The sequence below is a fragment of the Ascaphus truei genome, chromosome 5 (genome assembly GCF_040206685.1).
Source record: "Ascaphus truei isolate aAscTru1 chromosome 5, aAscTru1.hap1, whole genome shotgun sequence".
Taxonomy (NCBI): Eukaryota; Metazoa; Chordata; class Amphibia; order Anura; family Ascaphidae; genus Ascaphus; species Ascaphus truei.
Window position 1 is genome coordinate 170,616,260 of NC_134487.1, and position 23,863 is coordinate 170,640,122.

The window sequence follows — 23,863 nt, forward strand, 5'->3', positions numbered from 1 at the left end:
TGGTGTGTTTGCGTATGTACACTGCACATGGTGTGTTTGCGTATGTACACTGCACATGGTGTGTTTGCGTATGTACACTGCACATGGTGTGTTTGCGTATGTACACTGCACATGGTGTGTTTGCGTACTGTATGTACACTGCACATGGTGTGTTTGCGTATGTACACTGCACATGGTGTGTTTGCGTATGTACACTGCACATGGTGTGTTTGCGTATGTACACTGCACATGGTGTGTTTGCGTATGTACACTGCACGTGGCGTGTTTGCGTAGGTACACTGCACGTGGTGTGTTTGCGTCTGTACACTGCACGTGGTGTGTTTGCGTAGGTACACTGCACATGGTGTGTTTGCGTATGTACACTGCACATGGTGTGTTTGCGTAGGTACACTGCACATGGTGTGTTTGCGTATGTGCACTGCACATGGTGTGTTTGCGTATGTGCACTGCACATGGTGTGTTTGCGTATGTACACTGCACATGGTGTGTTTGCGTAGGTACACTGCACATGGTGTGTTTGCGTATGTGCACTGCACATGGTGTGTTTGGGTATGTGCACTGCACATGGTGTGTTTGCGTAGGTACACTGCACATGGTGTGTTTGCGTATGTACACTGCACATGGTGTGTTTGCGTAGGTGCACTGCACATGGTGTGTTTGCGTATGTGCACTGCACATGGTGTGTTTGCGTAGGTACACTGCACATGGTGTGTTTGCGTAGGTACACTGCACATGGTGTGTTTGCGTATGTACACTGCACATGGTGTGCTTATTCCTATACAGTACAGATGTTGGCCAAGCTATAGCAACCATATATTTCTCCATGATTATTTTGGGGCGCCAAAACCCTGCTTGATCGGATATACCACAAAACAGACATTACAAATGGTAGAGAAGACGTTTGATAGGGTTCCCTTTTTGTACGCACTCTCATGGCGGCTCATCGTTATCGGAGGTAATAAACCAGGCAACATTTATTTAGAGGGCAAATAGTGCCATTTCCAACAATGTGAAAATAACACACGGCTTGCAGCAAAGCAGTATGCAGCTGTATAATTGGGAGTGATATATATGTGTATGTGTACGTGTGTACGTGTGTACGTGTGTACGTGTGTACGTGTGTACGTGTGTACGTGTGTACGTGTGTACGTGTGTACTAATAGCAAAGATTTTTCTGGGACTCTGAGCGGGGGAGTGTTTGTCAATCAAGTGTTTTCTTTACCCCTATCCTACACAGAACTAATAAAGATAAAGTGAGGGGGAGAGAGGAGGCTTTGCCGGTGTAAACTTCCCCCCTCTTAACCCTCTCCTGCGTCCCCACCTCCCCCCCCCCTCCCCCCTTCCTTTTAAAGTTATTTCTTTCCAACACAAAATAAATCCATACAAGCAGATAGAACGAACCACATTAAATTGCAATCATTTTTATTTATACAGCGACTTACAATTTGCGTTTTATAATGAAGAGGCATTTATGCAGCCACCTCTGGGGTGGAATCCTGGCTGCACTTTTCAGGCTCTTGGATTCTATTATTGCCCTATTCCTGGGCTAACTGAGGCACAGGGAGAATAAAGGGATTTGTCTGGAATGATACACGCTGGGTGTAGGATGCGCAGCTTGTGTTCAACGCTAAACTCCAACACATCATTTAACAATTATAAGTGCTGACCCGTCTTGTGCACCCTAATGTCTTCTAACCTCCCGACAGCAACCAACTAAGGGTGGAGGTGTATAGTGATACGTAGCATAGTTATACAGTGCAGCATGTTCATTGTCAGTGAGTAGAAGTGTATAGTGATACGTAGCATAGTTATACAGTGCAGCATATTCTTTATCAGTGGGTGGAAGTGTATAGAGATGCTGTACTTAGTGTCATTATACAGTGCAGCATGTGAATTATCAGGGGGTGAAAGTGTATAGACATACTCAGCACCATTATACGGTGCAGCATGTTCATTATTAGGCGCTAGAAGTGTATAGCGATACTCATCATTATGTAGTGTGGCGTAATTGTTTTACCAGTAAGAAAATAATATGAAAAGGTTTTATCCATCTACAAATGGTACACATAAATAAGTTACAATAAGTTACAATTTAACGGTTTCTCCTGCAGTATAAATATAAAATAATATAGAATAAAATATCATCATTTGTGTTAACAATCAGCTCATCAATAAATAGCTACTTGACAATAACTGCACTTTATAAATATGAACTATTAGAGTGAAAAACTAGAGATTCAGCTATATTACCAACATATTGTGCGTGTATATGTGTATTATATATATATATATATATATATATATATTATATATATATATCAAAGATGAAGAGACTGTGTGTGCGTGCGTGTGCGTGTGTGTCGTGTTCAGATAAAAAGGGACCCCTTTCTTTTTTCATCATCTCTGGTATATATATATATAACCCCATGAAAAATTGCAGAATTGTAGGTCTGTTATGTAGATTATCACTATATATTGTAAAAAGCACAATGTAGACAAACGACTGATGTTGACTAAATTAATGCCACTATATTACATCAACCAATATTAGATTCGCTGCGGTACGTTCATGTTCATTAAACGAGAAATAGGAGTTTTTCCTTTGTAGCTCGTAAATGTGTTAAAAACTGTTCTAGTCTGAAACGCTAAGATTATTATACTGTTTCAGTTAAAAGTATTGTTCAAAATGTCCTCCTGCCGCTGAAACGCCCGACCCAAGACGAGAATGCGTTGATCCCCAGCTGCTCCCACTCCTGAACGAATCGTTGTTTGACCAGTTATTTTTTTCAGTCCTCTTAGCGACCATCCTTCATGAAGACACATTTTATGTCACTGTTTTGGACCATAAGTCTTGCTCTATCCCAAGCACTTTACAACGTGCTTCTCTCCGTCACTAAACACCAGTTTGTAACCAGACCCTTGATGAAGTCATCACCAACTCCAAAGAATATTTATTAGATTACCCAATCATTCTTAAATGTAATAATGTACTGTGACAGATCTATAATTGCTCAAATGTTCATGAAAATATAGTGATTTTTCTGCAATATATGATGAAAAATAAATGGGGTCTCGATGTTTTTGACAATACATGTACAATCCAATATTTTGCTATATTAGTAATACAATGTACAGTGTAGTTGTGGAGAGCAGGAAATATAACAACAGTAATAATAATAAAACAAATAATATAATATATATTGAGAGAGAGTGGAGAAGTATAGTGTGTTATTTAGCACTGTTAGAATTATAATATACATTTAGTGTATACTTAATATTAAGCTGTACAGTATATTACCTATTGGTAACAAACAGCAATGTGTATGTAGAGAAAAGATTGATACACTGTATGGGGGCAAAAGAGTGATGTGGGGGGATTTTGTGACCAGGGGGGGGAGAGAAAGTGACATGGTAAGTGGATGACATGCAGGGGGGAGTACATGACCTGGGGAAAAATAGAGTGACATGGGGAGAGTGGATAACATAAAGAGGGGAGGGATGACATGCGGAGAGTGATATGGATGTGGGGGATTGGGTGATATAGAGGGGAGTGGGTAATATGGGAGGGGAGGGTGACATGGGGAGAGAGTGACACGTAGGGGCAAGAGGGGAAGTTGGTGACATATAGGGGGACTCTCCTTTGCTGGTGCAAAGGGTACATTGCAGCCACGGGTAGTAGTACCCCAAACCCCCTCCAGTCAGCTGCTTAATGCTGGAGTGCTCAATAGTGGTCGGAACACACGAGAGGAATAGGACACTATTTAGCAGCACGTTGTCATTAAACCAAAGGCAGCCAACAGAAGCGCTGACCCACTCCCTCTGCACCCAGGAGAGAGGAGACCTGCAACTAAACCCCACAAAGGCCTCCGGTTGCCCCCCCCCAATCTACTATATATTTTGTAAAGCTGTTTGTCTGTTTGTTATGCATTTGGACGCCTCTTAAGATATCATAACCACATTTTGCATGGTGGTTCCTGAGATCAAGGAGCAGGTTTTGGCCTGTGTTTGGATACAATTCACAAATGACATCACTGATGACATCACATATGACATGATCCCATCACACACACACCACTCAAGCTACCACTTAATCTTGATCACCCTGAAAATCCAATTGGCCACATTAGCAAAAATACAGGTGCAGCCAAAGTTCCTCAAGAGAGCATTGTTTGGGACACGAGTACAGTGTCCCACAAACATGCATTAGAGGCTCTTGATCGAACACTTCAGAACCTCAGAGGCAATGAAACTATTATGGGTGGAGTTATTTTAGCAGGAGATTTCGCATAAAGAAAATATATATATATATATATATATATATATATATATATATATATAATTATTTATTTTGACATTTATTTTTGTATCTTAGAATTCCCGATCAACGCTGGCTATTTTCAGCTAGTGACCACCAGAAAAAACATGTGTACAATATGAGGTTAGACTTGGGTCAGCAGTTATAATTCTTGACGTACGTCAGTAAAATATTTGAGTGTTTCCCAACATTAAGCAGAATCCAGTTTAGTGTTCACTAAATATTTTTGTTGCTCTCATTAGGGGCTCGTAAAGGGATCAGCCCTGAATGAGCTAGGAATGCAGCAGAGACCCCACAGCCAGGCTGAGGTTTAAGTGGTTTCTTATGGAATTCACTACACTGGCCATATTTAAAAGAACCGTCATTAATGATTTGACGTCGACTTTTCTATGGGATTGGAAAAGATGGAGGATTTGACAGTGAGGTTTGGCATTGAGACTAAAACTTAAAAGGGATCTGTATAGGAAAAAATAAATGTTGCAGTTATCATCAGTTGTTATCACTCTAAGAATGAAGAGGCAGGATAAGAAGGAGATAAGAGCACCATCCTTAAGAAACGTGTCATGGATAAAACTTTAAGACATTATTAAAATGTAATTTTTTCTTTTTGTCTATTGAAATACACAAATCACTGGGATGTAACCAGTGAAACATACTGCCGTTATCTCTGCTCGGTCTCTCTCTTGTCCTGCCACCTTTCCTCGTTTGTCCTCTAACACGGAGGAAGCATGATTACATTTGATTGTCAATATTGTTTGCGCCAACGCAATAATCATTTAATTACCCCACTGCAAATGAAAATCCTTAAAATAGTTGAAGTCGTTTCTTAAGATACATCATGGTTTTGACATATTAAACATGCCACTGTCATTAGGTCGGACCAGTCCCATGTAACCCTTCAACCCATTAAACACGTCGCTGTCATTGTGTCATCTTGGTCCTATGTCCTACATTAAAATCCCAGATTCAAATTAAAGACATGAACAATGATTACTTATTACTTCTCCACCTTTCCAGGATTGCCCTTCAGCATCTGGCCCAGAATACAGTGACTATACTTTGCCAAATCCTTTTCAGAACCATGGTATAAGCCTTGGCCTTTGGGGACGTGATGACTTGGGGTTGCTTGGGGCGAGACGGCACAGAATTAGCAGAGGGACAGCATGGGAGAGGTAACCCGGGTACGGAGGTGTGTGGCAAAGTCCACTTGTGTCTGCGACAGGACCTTGTTGATGATGGATTTTGGCAGCCACCCCTATGACGGAGATAAGAAATAAAATTATTATATACCGGTATATATTTATCTTTTTGAGAGTGTGTGTGTTTTATATATATATATATACACACACACACACACACACACACACACACACACACACACACACACACACACACACACACACACACACACATAGATAGATAAACATGTCATTGACATGAATATACTGTATATATGTGTTGACATGTAAATACCTCAATGTAGGTATTTAAATGTCAACACATACTGTATATACAGTATATTCATTCAACGACATGTTTATCTATTTATCTATCTGTATATATATGTAGCATAGACTCTCGGCCTCTACCTATTTTCCTGGGCCTAACCAGTGAAAGTCCTGTTAGGGGCAGGCAGTGGATGGTTTAATTGCTTCTCAAAGGCCTTGTGTGCTTTTGCAGCCTTAGATGCATTTGATGTATCCAAGGGCGGGCCTAGCAACAGCCAGAAAGTCTCAACCTGAGAGGTGGATACTGGTTGGGTCACATGCTGGATGTGATGGCCTGTCTGTATCCAGACCTGCCCTGTTATAGGGCGGGGCTATAAGCATCATCTCAGGGTATAAATACTGGCACGTTCCTAAAAGTGGGTGTGTCTCTTTGTCAAAGTGCAGTGGATGCACGAAACGCGTCAGAGTTCTTTCTCTAGATGATGCTTTCTTTTTAATAACATGTCGTTGCTGTTCATTACTGTTTATTAAATTTTGCACCGGAAATCGCCATCCAGCTTCCGTTTTTCTTCCTGCTTCTGGAACGCACGAGGCACCTGTTGGCACGCTGTGCACCGCCATCTTTCCCCCTATCCAGGGTGATTTTGTACTTCACATGTCGGGCTGAGAGCACGCCAGAACCAGAAGGACCGTGTGTACAAAGGTCGTGAGTACTTGTCATTGACACTGTATTGTATTTATCACTATGGTCTAGCTCTAAGGGCTGTTGGAGTTATTATTTAGATAGGGGTCAGGGTCCCTAATTCTTTTGGGTTCCCTTGACATCCCTTTTCTATGTGTTACCCACCCCCCCAATTTTGAGCATTTTTTTTTACCTTAATACAGTTTACTCTATATACATTTCCTGGTTCCTCCAACAACAATTGGTGCATTTGAAACGATTAATGAAGCTATATAGCTACTCAACCATCTCCTAAGAGAAGCAATTTATTCCACTTTGAGCACTGGCAGAGAAGACTCTTCTCTATCTATTTCTTAATACTGAAGAACCCATGTACTCTGCACTATATATATATATATATATATATATATATATATATATATATATATATATATATATATACACACACACAGTGGTTAACAAATCACCAAAAAATCTACTCGCCACACAAAAAAATCTACTCGCCACCTAGTACCAAACGTGTGCTGCTTGGGCCAATATTTACTCGCCCGGGGGTTAAATCCACTCGCCCGGGGCGAGCAAATGTATAGGTTTGTCGAACACTGTATATATATATATATATATATATAGTGACACTGTGTGCTCATTTGCATGTCATTTCCCAGAATCCCTTGCTGCAGTGGAAGTGCTGTATGCTGGGTGATGATGGGGAAAGGCGGGGTTGCAGACCTGCCTAAGACATGCAGATGAGCATACAGTTATATTTGTATATATATATATATATATACAGTCCGGAAAACACGAGACACCACACAGCCAGGGAAATCCAGAAGAACTGTATTCAAATTAACATGGCACCACATCCAACGTTTCGGTCATCAAAGAGTGACCTTCCTCAGGGACATGAGGAAGGTCACTCTTTGATGACCGAAACGTTGGATGTGGTGCCATGTTAATTTGAATACAGTTCTTCTGGATTTCCCTGGCTGTGTGCTGTCTCGTTTTTTCCGGACTCCCATCTGGTAAAATCTATCTGTGTATATGTCCTGGAACTAGATTCCATATTCCTCTGTCTTCCCCTTTAGTTATGGGATTCATTTCTCCCTTCTTTAGTTGCCTGTCAGTTTCCCCTGTCCCAGCAGCAACGCTGTATGTAAAATGCAACATTATTGCAACATGTCGTTTACACAGCCTGTGTTGGTTGCCTGCAGCTCATATTCTCCTAGCTGAGAGTGGGCTATTCCTACCCCCCTGTCCTTGCTGACAGTTAGTATAGTCCCACTTCCTATCTAGTGTGACCCTTACTCCTCATTTCCTTTTGACCCTGGACTCTGAGTGAGTAACTGCCTGCTATCACCCCAGCAAGGCCTTTTTGTTTTACACTGTCTCATTATTGATACACTGCACAGCAGGCAGAGAAGCCCTCTCTCCCCACACTCCATCTACAAGCACCTATCTCCCTGTGTTTTCCCTCAATAAAACCAAGAAAGAGAAAAGGACTTGTCTGTGCTTTGGAAGAGGTGAGACACGAGTTAAGCTACCTGGAGTCATTCATACACCATTCGTGACCCTGGCTTCAGGATAGTAAAACAAAGACCTGTGTTGGGGAATCACACAGCAGCTACTACTCAAAGACTTTATGCTATACAGAATAGTCCCTGCACACAAGGCAGCAGCTTTGCAAACAGACTGTACACACAAACCTAACTGCCTTTTTCTCTGTCTGAGTCCACCCGCTGCTCAGCCCCACAGTGAGGAGCCAACGGACACCTGTGAGTACAGCTACCCCTACGCTGCATGCTGCAGGACACCGCTCGGCATCTTCTGAGACAGACGCCCATCGCTGACAAGGTAAAAGACCGCACGCCACACGCACTGGCAAAAGGCCTACACACACCTACAGCATGGCAGAACTCAGAGTCTCACCAGACATCACGCAGGAAAGCGATCTCTCAGACACAGAGACCGCTGTGCATCTGCAACAGGCGCAGGCAGGCGCAAGGCCTAAACGGGCAGTCACACTGACACAAAAGGCCCGCGAAAAATATGAGACTGACATTGAAGCGCACCGCGCTAAATTAGAGTTGGCCTGGGAAACTACCACACTTGGGATAGGCAATGTCGCCGGCACTGGTAACTATGTACAACAGCTCGAGCAGGCAATAACCCAATTGAAGATAGACCACTCGCGCTACCAAGCACTGTCACAGGCATATTTCACCTATCTAACAAGAGCTAACACAGAAGATAGCATACGAGAGCGCGACCTTCAAAAGGCGATTGACCTAGAACGTAATGGCATCGCGCAAACCGCCATCACGGAAGCCGAGAGTAGGAGAAAAGACCTTTTGCTGGAAACCGCATCGCAGCGCTCAAGCACATCCAGACACTCATCAAGGTCAGCAAGATCAGTGCAATCTCACGCGTCTAGCGCAAGCGCGAGCGCTACCAAGGCGCGAGCCACCGCAGAGGCCGCACGTGCCAGGGCCGAATATGGTCGGAGAGAGGCAGCCGTAAGGGCAGAAAAGGCGCGCATAGAAGAGGAGGAGCAGGTCGCCGCCTCCGCCGCCAATGCCGCCGCCGCTGCTACCACCGCCGCTGCCAATGTGCGTAGAAAGGCCGAATTAGACGCGGATCTAGAGGCTCTAAGCAAAGAAGAGGACGCCGCTGCCGCCATAGCCCAAGCCGAAGTCCTAGAAGCAGCTGCGAGACAGGACGGCGGGGAGCTACCGTACAGACGGATAGCCTCAGAGGATCCAGCCCAACACACTGAAGACTACGTAAGGAGCCTCTTCAGTGTAAACACCAGCGCACCATCTCAACACGGAGGGAGTGACACCACAGACAACGAAGACTCGCTAGGACCACGAGGAGAAGACGCTGCTCCGTCAATGGCACACGCTGCCTGGGATAGCCACAGCCGCAACAGTGATCCACACGCCAGAGCGCACACGGATGCACCACAACAGGCTCGTAATCCAGGTACACCCACGCGGGAGAAAACAGCCCCTCACACTGGCCAGCAGCCATTACGCGTCCACGCCAAGGAAGAGGCGACCGCACAGACCGTCCCAGCAACTACCTCAGAACGGGGCAAACGCGCCGATGTCTCAGGTCTGACAGACATAGCCAAGTACATGATCCGGCGCGACTTGGTGCACGCAGGACTCATCAGCTTCGACGACCGCCCTGAGAACTACCGAACGTGGAAGTTCACGTTCAAAGACGCAATCGACAGCTTGGACTTCTCAGCAAGGGAAGAGCTCAACCTGTTAGTTAAGTTCTTGGGGAATGTATCCAGGGAGCAAGCGCAGAGACTTCGGACGGCAAACGCACATCAACCCCAAGTAGGTCTGGACCTAGTGTGGGAAAGGCTAGAAGAGACCTATGGCAGCCCCGAAGCAGTCGAGGATTCACTCTTCAAAAGAATCGAGAGCTTCCCCAAGATCACGAATAAAGACTACTCGAAGTTACGAGATCTTGGAGACCTGCTGCAAGAACTGGAGTTCGCAAGGAAAGACCATTCCTTAATAGGTCTCAACGCCCTAGATTCAGCTCGTGGAGTGAGACCCATCCTGGAGAAGCTACCCTTCAACCTCCAAGAAAGGTGGCTTTCACAAGGTTCCAAATACAAAAGGGAGAAGCAGGTTGTCTTCCCCCCATTCTCATTCTTCGTGAGCTTCATCTGCGAAGCGGCAAGGACAAGAAACGACCCCAGCTTCATCTTAGGGGCGCAAACCACACCCAGCGCCAGCCACCCGAGGAACGAAAGGTCAACAGCAAGGTACAAGGACTCCAGAACACCCATCTCGGTCCACAGGACGGACGTGCCCCCTACGACCCACGCGAGTCCCAGCCAGACGGCCGACAGGGACAAAAAACCAAGGGACCTTAACAAAGAATGCCCTATCCACAAAAAGCCGCATCCACTTAACAAGTGCTTCGGATTCAGGATGAAACCCATAGAGGAGCGAAAGAACCTACTCAGGGAATGGGGAGCCTGTTTCAAATGTTGTGCTTCCACAACTCATTTATTCAAGGACTGCAAAGAAGCTATGAAATGCACAGAGTGCGATAGCGACAGGCACATAGCCGCTCTACACCCGGAAGCTATGAAGCCCAAAGCAAGCAAAGCCCCTAACCCTCCGACAAAGCAGGGCGGGGAGGAAGAAGTGGGAGACACCCCCCCCCCGACGTCAGTAGCATCCAAATGCACAGAAGTATGCGGAGAAGGAAACGACGGTAGATCTTGCTCTAAAATATGTCTGGTAGCAGTGCACCCAGAGGGACAACCCCAAAGAGCCAAACGGATGTATGCAATCATCGACGACCAGAGCAACCGATCGCTGGTCAGGTCAGAATTCTTCGATATGTTCGGCATACAAGACAGTACTTCTCCTTACACTCTCAGAACGTGCGCAGGGCGAATGGAGACTACAGGGAGAAGAGTGAATGGCTACACCATATGCTCAATAGACGGCAAAGTGAGCATGCCCCTTCCCACACTCATCGAGTGCAATCACATGGCGGAAGATAGGACTGAGATCCCCACGCCAGACGTGGCGCGACACCATCCCCATCTAAAAACCATTGCCGATCATATCCCACCACTAGACGAAGATGCCCAGATCCTGCTGCTACTTGGCAGAGACATCATGAGAGCACACAAGATCCGCGAACAGCGAAATGGGGACCACAACGGCCCAAGCGCCCAAAGGCTCGATCTAGGATGGGTGGTAGTTGGAGAAGTATGCATAGACAGGATACGAGGACCCGACAACGTAGGCACCCTACAGACGAACTTGTTGGAGAACGGTCGTATATCCCACTTCAAACCTTGTCCGAACCACTTTCAGGTCCACGAGAAGCTCGAGACCAAAAGGAACTATGAAGACGCGCCTGTGGCAAGAAAATACCCCAACAACCTAGGGAGTACAGTGTTCCAGACAACAAAGGACGACGACAAACAGGCGCCATCAATGGTAGACAATGAATTCTTGAGGTTAATGGCTAAGGAGCTCTTCAAGGATGAATTGGGCAGTTGGGTGGCCCCACTACCTTTCCGCTCGCCAAGAAGACGCCTCCCAAACAACAGAGACCATGCTATGTCTAGGCTCGCTTCGCTCCGCCGTAACCTACAAAGGAAACCGGAGACCAAGGAACACTTTGTGGCCTTCATGCAAAAAATCTTCCACAGTGGCCATGCAGAGTCGGTGCCCCCACTGAAAGAAGGCGAAGAATGCTGGTACCTCCCTTCGTTTGGCGTCTACCACCCCCAGAAACCTGGCCAAATCCGAGTGGTATTCGACTCCAGCGCTCAGCATCAGGGAGTCTCCCTAAACGATGTTCTCCTCACCGGGCCGGATCTGACAAACAGTCTTCTGGGAGTGCTGATCCGCTTCCGCAAGGAACCTATCGCCGTAACCGCAGACATTCAACAGATGTTCCACTGCTTCCTTGTGCGAGAAGACAACCGTAACTACCTAAGATTCCTGTGGTATCAAGATGACGACATAGAAAAAGAAATCACGGAGTACCGCATGAAAGTACATGTCTTCGGGAACAGCCCGTCACCTGCAGTGGCAGCCTACGGCCTCAGAAGAACGGCCCAAGACGGAGAAGCAGAGTTCGGGAAAGACGCCAGGAGCTTCGTCGAAAGAGACTTCTATGTGGACGACGGATTAAAATCAGTTCCCACCGAAGAAGAAGCCGTAGATCTACTCAAGAGGACACAAAAGATGTTAGCAAAGGCCAACCTAAGGTTGCACAAAATAGCTTCCAACAGTGCCACAGTGATGAAGGTGTTCCACGCAGATGATCAAGCACCAGATCTCAAGAATTTGGATCTGGGGACCGACACGCCTCCCATACAGCGGAGCCTGGGGATAAGCTGGAATCTTAAAACAGACACCTTTACGTTCCAGGTAGCCATCGAAGAAAAACCCTTCACACGTCGTGGAGTCCTGTCCACCGTTAACAGTCTCTACGACCCGCTAGGATTCGTGGCTCCTGTCACTATACAAGGGAAGTCTCTCCTCAGAGAAATGTCCTTCGAAAAACAGGAATGGGACACCCCACTACCTCCAGAAAAACGGAAAGAGTGGGAAACGTGGAAACACTCCTTGAAGGCCCTCGAGCAACTTCAAATCCCACGCCCCTATTCACCTATATCTCTCACCGCCGCACACAGCAAAGAGCTTTGCGTGTTCTCAGATGCCTCCACCAAAGCTATAGCAGCGGTGGCCTACCTAAAAACCACGGACGTGGATGGAAGTTGCCACATCAGGTTCATCCTTGGCAAAGCTAAGCTGGCGCCACAACCTGACCATACTATACCCAGACTCGAGCTGTGTGGTGCAGTGCTAGCAGAAGAACTGGCGGAGCTTATCGAGAATGAGATGGACAGCAAACCAGATGCCGTCAAACTCTACACAGATAGCAAGGTGGTACTGGGATACATCTACAATAAGAAAAGGAGATTCTACGTATACGTAGCTAACCGCGTAGAAAGAATCAGGAAGTCAACCCAACCAGAACAATGGCACCACGTGCCCACAGAGCAAAATCCCGCGGATCACGCCACCAGATCAGTACCCGCATCTCAACTGCAGAATACGTCGTGGCTCACAGGACCAATGTTTCTTGCGCAGCCTGCGGAAACGCTACCAACCCCAGTTGGCGATTTTGAACTCGTGGATCCCGAAAAGGATACGGAGATAAGGCCCCCACAAGTATCCGTGGTACTCACCAATGTATCGCACAAAAACGCATTCGGATCACATCGATTCCAACGCTTCTCAAAGTGGACGGCCCTTCTGCGAGCAGTAGCCCATCTCGGGCATATAGCCTCCTCCTTCCGCCAGACACCAGACGGTAAAACTACCGGCTGCCACGGCTGGCACATCTGCAAAGAGCTGCGCACCGTAGAGGAAATTACAAAGGCTAAGGAAACTGTTCTCAGTCATGTTCAAAGGGAAACATATGCGGAAGAGATCAATTGCATTCGCGGAAAGAAGAGTGTTAACAAAAACAGTCCACTTTGGAAGTTGAATCCCTTCATCGACAACGACGGCCTCATGAGAGTAGGAGGCCACCTCAATAAGTCCCAACTGAGCAGGGAGGAAAGCAACCCTCTTATCATCCCTGGCCGGCATCACATCGCCACTTTGTTGGTGCGCCACTACCACGAACAAGTCATGCATCAGGGACGACACTTCACCGAAGGCGCCATTAGGGCGGCGGGCATTTGGGTCGTTGGCATGAAAAGGTGCGTGGCCAGTAATCTCCACAAATGTGTTAGGTGCCGAATGCTGAGAGGCAAAAGCCAAGACCAAAGGATGGCGGATCTACCTGTCGACAGACTTAATACAGAACCCCCCTTTACCTATGTAGGACTTGATGTATTTGGGCCCTGGATGGTCATCTCGTGTAGAACTAGGGGCGGACTAGCAAACAGCAAACGATGGGCGGTACTCTTCACCTGCATGAGTATGCGAGCGATACACATCGAGGTTATAGAATCTATGGATGCTTCAAGCTTCATAAATGCCCTCAGAAGGTTCTTTGCAGTCAGAGGACCAGTTAAACAAATACGCTCCGATTGTGGTACCAATTTCGTTGGAGCATGTAAGGAATTACAAATAGACACTAAAGATAATAGAGACAATAGTATCAAAAGATACTTGCGCGACCAAGAGTGCCGTGGACTTTTAAGAGACATTGTGGTGCATCAAGCTAACCAAGAGCTACGCACCCACCTGGCTTCCCTTACTGGAAAGCCTGGCCAAAGGACTTTGATGCCAGTGGTACCGACCGGTATCACGTTGCTATGGAAATATGGACCTTTGCAGTATATCGTTATGTTGTATGTATTGCACATATGTTCCACATAGCTTGTTATATAGTGGTATCTACAGATACCAGACGGGGAGTGTCCTGGAACTAGATTCCATATTCCTCTGTCTTCCCCTTTAGTTATGGGATTCATTTCTCCCTTCTTTAGTTGCCTGTCAGTTTCCCCTGTCCCAGCAGCAACGCTGTATGTAAAATGCAACATTATTGCAACATGTCGTTTACACAGCCTGTGTTGGTTGCCTGCAGCTCATATTCTCCTAGCTGAGAGTGGGCTATTCCTACCCCCCTGTCCTTGCTGACAGTTAGTATAGTCCCACTTCCTATCTAGTGTGACCCTTACTCCTCATTTCCTTTTGACCCTGGACTCTGAGTGAGTAACTGCCTGCTATCACCCCAGCAAGGCCTTTTTGTTTTACACTGTCTCATTATTGATACACTGCACAGCAGGCAGAGAAGCCCTCTCTCCCCACACTCCATCTACAAGCACCTATCTCCCTGTGTTTTCCCTCAATAAAACCAAGAAAGAGAAAAGGACTTGTCTGTGCTTTGGAAGAGGTGAGACACGAGTTAAGCTACCTGGAGTCATTCATACACCATTCGTGACCCTGGCTTCAGGATAGTATATGTGCATATGGGACAAGCATCTGTGTATTTTTCTGTTTACAGTGTGCCAACTGAGTTTCAATTTTTTCATATATATATATATATATATATATATATATATATATATATATATATATACTGTATATATATAAAGAAAAGTATGAAACTGTAAGTAAATACTGATATCTAACAGTAATATCTATCTAATATTAAGATCTACTTAGATTGTCAGCTCTCTGTGACAGGGATCCTTTCCTTTGTTTGAGTATATGTTTGTGGCACTTATTGTAATTCCCTGTAATGGATTGCCTCTTTTGTAAAGCGCTGAGTCCAGTGGTGGCACTACAGTATATAAACACACACATCTAACGGTAATATCTGTACATATCTATCTAGTAGCAATATCTGAATATTTAATACTTAATACATACCTTCAGGTCGATGCTCAGGAGCCAAGTTAATTTGGTTTTTGTGGGGTCTTCAACTAAAGGGTGCAGGACCATGCAAGTGGGACCATTCTCTGCCCTGACAATGAGACCGTATAGAAATCATTAGCAGAGAATGCTGCACTGTATAATGGTGTTGAGTATCTATTTACATTCCCTCTGATAATGAACACGCGGCACTGTATAGTGATGCTGAGTACTTCTATACACTCCCACCCCCTGATAATGAAAATGCTGCACTGTATAATGATGTTAAGTATCTCTACACTTCCACCCCCCCTGATCATAACATGCTGCACTGTATAATGATGCTGAATATACCTAATGTATCCCTTCTGCTCTGGCATGTCTCCGAATCTTGTGGACATCCCAGCGAGGATGCAGGTGGATCCTCTCCTCTTGTTGCATCTCACACTCACAAAGTCCCGCGGACCCACAATATTCCCAGGTGTCTCCGCTGCCTTCTCATGCGTTATCACCGTGTCCTTTCCGATCTTCTGAAGAATCTGCGAGGGCAACCAGGTGACAAAGGTCAAATCCTGATAGAGTAGAGTGATTCTGGCAGCAGCGTTTAGGAAGCGACAGGTTTTAGATACGTTTTGAATGTGAGAGAGGTGTCAAGTTTATTTATTAATTTATTTAAAGGGCCAGACTCTCTTAGTATCAAAGTGTACTAATTGCAGTGACATATTTAAGGCGTCAGTCTCTCTCCACCCTCCACTTATCTTTATTGGCTCGCTGATAAGGACAGGGTGGGCTATGGGTTAGGACAGTGATTCCCAAGCAGGGTTCTGTGGAACCCTGGGGCTCCTTGAAGCAGTCTCAGGGGTTCCTCCTATGGACCACAGACGCCCCCCCCTGGGGGTGGGGTTTTTTGGTATGTATTTTGTAGGGTGGATTGAGAGAGAGTGGGGTAATTGGCGGAAGGTAGGGGCGAGTGAGAGAAGAGAGGGGGGCAGGAGGGAGTGAGTGAGGAAAAGGGAGTAAGAGTGAGACACGGGATAAATACGTGCGAGGGGGGAGAGTTCGTGAGATGGATGGGAGAGAAATACATGGGTAAAGGGTGGGAAATAGAGGTGGCTCGTGAGGTGTGAAATGTTGTGACTGACCCCTGTCGAACCTAATATGTATCAGTCAGATAGGGGTTCCCTGAGATTTTTCGAAATACTTCAAGGGTTCCTCCAAACAAAAAAGGTTGGAAATCACGGGGTTAGGAAAACACTTGATTGACAAGCACTCCCCCATTCAGAAATGCAATTAGTACGTCATTTCCAGAGAAACAAAAGAAGCCCATATATTTGCTTTTAGCACATTTACATTAGGTTGTCAAGTTTACTGTTAAATTGTTAACAGAAGTTTGTTTTTGGCAGACTACATGGGATTGCACCTTTAAACCCCACTGTAATAAAATGACTCCGTCCTGCAAAGTGAAAGAGTTTGGGCAGAGCAGGAAAAATGGTCGGCAGAGAGAGAGAGAGAGAGAGAGGCCGGTGAGGTACTGTACAGAACATCTAAATAGCTTTGTATAAACATCAGGGATATTCATATTAGGCCACTTTTTGTCTTATGTGGTCCTAACCCTATAACCCATTAAACATGTCACTGACATTAGGTCATTTTGGTCCTTTGTGGGAGTGACCCTTCTAAACTTGACAGAGTGGTTATATGTCAGAGCATTTTTCACTTTATTGCAACTCCAATGTGCATTTCTAAGTGGTGCTCTGAATTTTACTTTAAGGGTTAATCTGAAGTATGTAGTAAAGATACCAACACATGGCAACAACCACAAAAGAACAATACGATTATAACCCAACAGACATCAGAAATGGAAAACAGAACATGCATTAGACACCAAGATCATGCTGATAAGGACCCCACAAAATAAATGACATCCAACTCATTAGCAGCGATAATTATAGATAGAACCCCCAACCCAGCAAGACTGCAAAATCATTTAAGCATGTTTACAGTTAATGTTATACAGATACGAGCCTCGTTAGCCAATGTAATTATAATGCAACATTATCTTAGTGAGAACCAGTTTTGAGAATGAGTAGACGGGACAGTGACAAAGAAAAGGGACAGCCACAGGGAGAAGATACGGAAGGGACAGTGACAGAGAGAGCAGAGGGGACACCAGGCAGGACAATGAGAGAGATGACACAGCTGAGACGCGCAGTGGACACCCAGGCTGACCACGCGTGTATTTGTTTGTTTTATGACTGTCCATCCCCACCTTGATCTGTTTGACATTGGGGTTCCAGTCGCCCATGCTCTCCATGTTATCCACCAGTTCTCCGTACACATTGTCCAAGGGCCGCTCCACCACCGCTTCCAGCTTGAAGACCTTTCCAATGTCTGGGAGAACTTTACTTACAACCTTATCTCCGTTTTCCTATGAGGGGAAAAGAGGGAATGAGATACATAGTCCAAAATCAGGGCTGCTCGACTCCAGTCCTCAACCCCCCACCCCAAAGGGTGGCTCAATCAGAGGCTCAGTCTTCGACCTGTGCTGAAGCAGGCACTGATTGAGCCACCTATGCTGAAGCAAGGAGTGATTGAGCCAACAGTCCTGTCCCAGCTATCTTGGGCTTTGACAATGATTTGACAAGGATGAGTTCAAAATATGGGCAGTTGGTGCAATGTAAAAACTGTAATACCGCCACAATCTCGATCTTCCATCCATCCTGATCTGCAAGGATACTCATTGATTTCATTAAGGCCTCTTCACCCTGTTTGATATAGGACATCTCAATCTCGCTGTAAGGATTCTGCTCAAGCCTGGAACCTGGAAAACAAAGGGTTTTATCAACCATTTTCTTCTCACATTTGCCAGCTCTTCCGGATAAATGGTTGAGCAATTCAAAATGGCCGCCCTCTCGCTCAACCAATTATAGTTGCTATGGTGACATAACTATACCATTTTGAGGCCTATACATGAAGTTTGGATTTAAACTTCTTAAAACTGGAAATAGCTCCCCCCAAAAAACTCCTGAAAGTGCCAGCAAAAAGGAATATTTTCCATTTAGCTATTGGGTTATATAAATATACATTTTAAATGCAACTTACTCAATAAGGAACTTCTCCTGCGTACTTGATTTATCCATTTACTTGGGCCTGGTCCAGTTAAAGAAAGCTTTTCCAGTTGATGAGTAAGAGCAACAGCAGCTGTTTTTTTAAGACCTTAAAAAAAAGAAGAATTTTTTTATTATGGGCCTTGAAAAATGTCACGTGACACAGCAATCCAAGACTGATTGTCTGAAATGATTGAATGTTAAATCTACGGATTTACACAGCAATAACAATAAATATTATAAGATAAAACAACATATTTATAGAGAAAAATGCACACTTCTATGGCTACATTATTGCTCTTGATAGTCACTTTAAAAAAAAATTGCTAATATTTTTTTTTTTACAAAATCTAGAAATGTGAAAAATAAAATTTTGCATGATAACAATTTGTTTCAATGTTTTTTCCTTTTTTTGCTGCCTATTTTGAAGTTGCAGGGAAGTGGAGATTACCATAGCACTCAAAATCTCTCTAGATTGACATTACAACCGTAACCTGATTTTATTGATACATTTCTGACTGTCCTTTCATGCGCTTAAAGAAGCAATGCGAGTTGTTTTTTTTCCTCATTGTTTTTTTAAATACTGTATGGAAGCAGGGGGTCTCTGGAGTTGAACACCATTCATTTCAGCTCCGGGGGACCCCCTGCTTCCAGAGGTACCTCCGTAGGGAGTGCCAGTAGCCACTCCGGGGTTCACATTATGGCTGCTTTTCAAAGTTCCCGGGCTCTGTGAGCCAATAGGAAGCTGTGACATCACCCGGTGCGGCTTCCCATTGGCCCAAGTGACCGCAGGCTTTAAACTGCAGAAAACCGCGGGAGATACCGGCACCCCCTGCGGAGGTAAGTATCTCCGGAAGCAGCGGGTCTCCAGAGCTGAAATTAATGGGGTTCAACTCCGGAGACCCCCTGTATTCAAAAATGAGGACAAAAAAAGAAACAAGACATTTTTCCCATTCAATTTGCCCCCCAATGATTATTGAACGAAAAAAAGTTGTCAAATGTGAATGAAAACTTGTTCCATCTGAAGATATTGCACTCTGGGTCCATAGATCCATAGAGGAAATCAGGGCTCATAGCGCAGCGGTAACCAGAACAGAAACAGACGTTATGTCCCCTGAGGTTACTACAAAGCTAATTATATACAAAAGCAATGTCCGAAATATATATATAACGTAACGGTAACACCACGTTATTGTAGCACAATGAGGCGCTATCTCCCAATAACGCAACATGAAGTACATCTAGCGCAGGGCTGGCAACTCCACTCCTCAAGGTCAGGGTTCCAGGATATCTCTGCTTCAGCACAGGTGGCTCAGTGTGCTGAAGCAGGGATATCCTGATAAACTGACCTGTTGGTGGCCCTTGAGGACTGGAGATGGCCACGCCAGGTCTAGGCATTACTCCGATCCAGACCCTGAAATAATGCTTTTGGTGGTGTGGAGAGAAGTGAGGGAAACAATGCAGTTAAATGATATATACAGTAGTATTATAAAAGAAAGCCCTCTTTCAGGGTACATAACTCATGTAGCATTACGCTATCACTTTAACATTAATGGACGTTAGTGTGTATGCCATGTTATGGTAACGACTCAGTTGCATGTTATTGTCACTAACGCCCCTTATAGTTAACGCTAGGCTCTTTACTGGAGAACACAAGGCGTAATGTTGTTATTGTGCTTTGAAGATAAAACGTTGGTTTCAATGTGACATTAAGTTAGGTTAATGCCAGGTAAAGGGACTTAACGGAGCGTTGCGGATATGGACCTTGATATTCACAATCACCACGCTGCTATGCCTGAGTCAGTCCGCAGGCGGAGAGGGAGAGGGAGGATCATAGTGTGAGAGAGAGGGAGAGAGAAAATGATAGAGTGAGAGAGAGAGAGAGAGAGAGAGAGAGAGAGAGAGAGAGAGAATAATGGTGGGAGAGAGAAAGGGAGAGAATGATAGTGGGGGAGAATGAGAGAGAGTTAGAGAGAATGATAGTGTGTGAGAGACGGAGAGAGAAAATGATAGTGTCAGAGAGAGAGGGAGAGAGAAAATTATAGTGTGTGTGTGTGTGTGTGTGTGAGAGAGAGAGAGAGAGAGAGAGAATGCTAGTGTGTGAGAGAGAGCTGCTATGCCTGAGTCAGTCCACAGGCAGAGACGGAGAGGGAGGATGATAGTGTGAGAGAGAGGGAGAGAGAAAATGATAGTGTGTGTGTGAGAGAGAGAGAAAAAAATTATAGTGAGAGGGAGAGAATGAAAGTGGGGGAGAATGAGAGAGAGTTAGAGAGAATGATAGTGTGTGAGAGACGGAGAGCGAAAATTATAGTGTCAGAGAGAGAGAGAGGGAGAGAAAATGATAGTGTGTGTGTGAGAGAGGGAGAGAGAAGGATAGTGTGTGTGTGAGAGAGGGAGAGAGAATGATAGTGTGTGTGTGAGAGAGGGAGAGAGAATGATAGTGTGTGTGTGAGAGAGGGAGAGAAAATGATAGTGTGTGTGTGAGAGAGGGAGAGAATGATAGTGTGTGTGTGTGTGTGTGTGTGTGTGTGTGTGTGTGTGTGTGTGTGTGTGTGAGAGAGAGAGAGAAAATTATAGTGTGTGTGTGAGAGAGGGGGAGAGAATGATAGTGTGTGAGTGAGAGAGAGAGGGATAGAGAAAATGATAGTGTGTATGTGAGAGAAAATGATAGTGAGTGAGGGAGAGAATGATAGTGTGAGAGAGAGGGAGAGAGAAAATGATAGTGTTTGAGAGAGAGAGAGAATGATTGTGTGTGTGTGTGTGTGTGAGAGAGAGAAAATGATAGTGTGTGAGAGAGAGAATGATAGTGCGTGAGAGAGAGAATGATAGTGCGTGAGAGAGAGAGAGTTAGAGAATGTTAGTGTGAAAGGGAGAGAGAGAATGTTAGTGAGAGAGAGGGAGAGAGAATGTTAGTGAGAGAGAGGGAGAGAGAGAATGTTAGTGTGTGAGAGGGAGAGAGAGAATGTTAGTGTGTGAGAGGGAGAGAGAGAATGTTAGTGTGTGAGAGGGAGAGAGAATGTTAGTGTGTGAGAGGGAGAGAGAGAATGTTAGTGTGAAAGGGAGCGAGAGAAAGGGACATGGGGAGAGATTAAACATTTTTTAAATAAAGTGTGGAAGCAAGACAGAAAAAAAAGATCAAAAGCGGGAGAGGAAGAAAGAATAAAATGAAGAAAATGAGAGAGAGGGAAAAAATGGAACGGGGCAAAGAGGGAAGAGAGAGAGAGAGAGAAAGAGAACGAGAACGGATAGAGCAATCTAGAACGGTGAGAGAAAGGGAGCTAAATCATGGCAGATAAAGAGAGAATGGAAACTGGGAGAAAGAAAGAGGGAAGACAACAGAGAGAAAGTAGGAATAACATTTCAACATTTAACAAATCATTATTTTTTTTAACTCTTCCACATCTTTTCCCGTTTTTCTTCATTCCTCCTCTGAACTTTTACCATAAAAAAATGATCTTTTAAATCCCACCCAAAATCGGTGGTAGAGGTGGTTAAAAAAAAAGTTCTGGATCTCCGTCCACCCTATTATCACCCCACTGCCCTCCCCCTGTCAGCATCACCGCTTTGTATTTTATACATCACCTGTCATGTTGTGAAAGTGTTTGTATGATATCCCAGCGCAGAGTTTAAACGTCGCAGGCAGCATGGCTTCTTATTATTATTCTGGGAGCGATGTAAGCGATTATCAGCGCCCGGGAGATCTGCTCTGCGTGTGTGTGATGCCTGGAGATGGTCTGGATCTCAGGGCTCCGGGTGAATCAGATTTCTGGAGAGGAGGCTCTGTTTAAATCCTCCCGGGTGAAGGATGCTCTGCTGTAATGACACAGATAAGGACACACATCACTTGCTGGAGGTCAGGCGAGAGGCAAGGGCAAGAGCATCGCAAATATGTCAGCGATGATTAAATCCTGATAGTCGACATCAAGGCAAAGATGAGGCCACAAGCACATGCATATGAACCCTTTGTGCGCTGAAATACATAATCGTTTGGATGTAATGTTGCTCTCAATATCTTTATTGTAATACACAGATACACAAAAGTGAAGATATCTGCAGCACTCTACAGTAAATAATGCAAAAGTATATCAAGCAATACTTAGCATCCTGGAGGGGGCACAAGCCAGGGTCACCATCCGCTCCAGGGAACATCTATAAGACCAAAGTCCGCAGCCCTCGCTCAGTGATGGTAAAAGGGAACCATTTATTCCATCAAAATGGGCATTTTTTATTTTTGTTGTATTGCTGATGGAATAAATGGTTCCCTTTTACGATCACTGAGCGTATGCTGCGGGCTGCGTCTCTCTCTAATAAAACAAGGCACAGGTCTTAAGACGTAGAAAACGAAAAGTTTAATGCAAACAAATCGGCATTTCAGTTCTATTAATACCCTTTTTTTATAGAAGTTCTTCATAGAACACAGAAACGTCAGGTTTTCTCTCTACTTTTTAAGGCCTGGGAGTTGTGAGCGATTGTTTCAATTCATTCAACAAATGTGTCAACTTTACAAAGATCAAAATAAACGGAATAGCACAGGAAGAAGTTGAAGACGGTTTCTACCCTGGCCAGCAAAGTATTAATTGATGGGAACGTTTCAAATGAAATCAATAGGAGAATTAAGATGGGATGGAATGCATTTGGAAGAAACATGGCGATCTTGGCGGGGCCGCCATAGTTCAAGGTGATTCCCTTGGGCCTCGCGCCTTCGGGGGGACTCACGTTCCCTCCTCTTGTTGGCGCCGGAATCCAACTTCCGCCCGACCATAGGAGGGAGCTGGATAAGTGAGCGCAGGGCCCTTAGACCGGCATAGGGCCGTGTCTCAACCCAAGGTAAGAGAGAGGTGCAGGTGTGTGTGTACTGAGAGGGCGGGTCTTAACTTCTCTGGAGCGCCCCTCCTTCTGCAGCGTCACATTGTCATGGCGACCCGACAGCAAATAACGCCGCGACGTCACATGACGACGTGTTGCCATGACGCTGCTACGTTTCAGGAGGAGGGCTGCACGTCAAAGAATCGCCCAGCAAAGTCTCGCAAATGCCAAGGCCGGTCCTGCGCAAGGGAACCTACCACTGTGCCTCTAAAGGAAAGTGCTTGACCAGTGTATCCGGCCTGCGCTCACGTATCGATGTGAAACTTAAACCGTAAATGCAAAGACCATTCAGAAGCTTCAGTCAACTCAAAGGAGTTGTCAACTCAGAGATGTATGCTGGGTATTACCCGAAGAGACAGGAAAAATAATGAATGGGTTCGAAACCAAACAAAAGTCTGTGACTTCATCACAAGAGTGAAGAAATGAAGATAGCAGTGGGCCGGACATATCGCAAGAAGACATCAATTATCGTTAAACACAGATGATACTCAACTGTATTCAGAGGTTCACATCAAAAGACCGAGATGACGACCAAAAGTAAGATGGGAGGATGAAATCAGAACATGTGTTGGAGC

The 23,863-nt window shown here is 45.1% G+C and overlaps 1 protein-coding gene across 1 annotated transcript; it reads right to left on the minus strand.

The window, feature by feature from the left end:
• Positions 1-1,405: 1,405 nt before the first annotated feature.
• On the minus strand, positions 1,406-22,227 carry STAR (steroidogenic acute regulatory protein). The gene is made up of 7 exons (XM_075601218.1): positions 22,005-22,227; positions 18,418-18,531; positions 18,009-18,136; positions 17,585-17,743; positions 15,670-15,854; positions 15,334-15,427; positions 1,406-5,570 (listed from the first exon to the last, which is right to left on the minus strand). Exons 1-7 carry the CDS (start codon positions 22,066-22,068, stop codon positions 5,463-5,465), a joined length of 852 nt encoding a protein of 283 aa, XP_075457333.1. The 5' UTR covers positions 22,069-22,227; the 3' UTR covers positions 1,406-5,462.
• Between the last annotated feature and the right edge of the window lie 1,636 nt (positions 22,228-23,863).

What these genes read in the sequence shown, in the direction of transcription:
- STAR (XM_075601218.1), bottom strand. Translation starts at nt 22,068, where the DNA reads ATGCTGCCTGCGACGTTTAAACTCTGCGCTGGGATATCATACAAACAC. An exon ending in GGAAGATCGAGATTGTGGCG is followed by an intron (nt 17,744 to 18,008) that starts GTATTACAGTTT and finishes TTCCCCTCATAG; the next exon opens with GAAAACGGAGATAAGGTTGT. An exon ending in GAGCAGAAGGGATACATTAG is followed by an intron (nt 15,428 to 15,669) that starts GTATATTCAGCA and finishes TCTCATTGTCAG; the next exon opens with GGCAGAGAATGGTCCCACTT.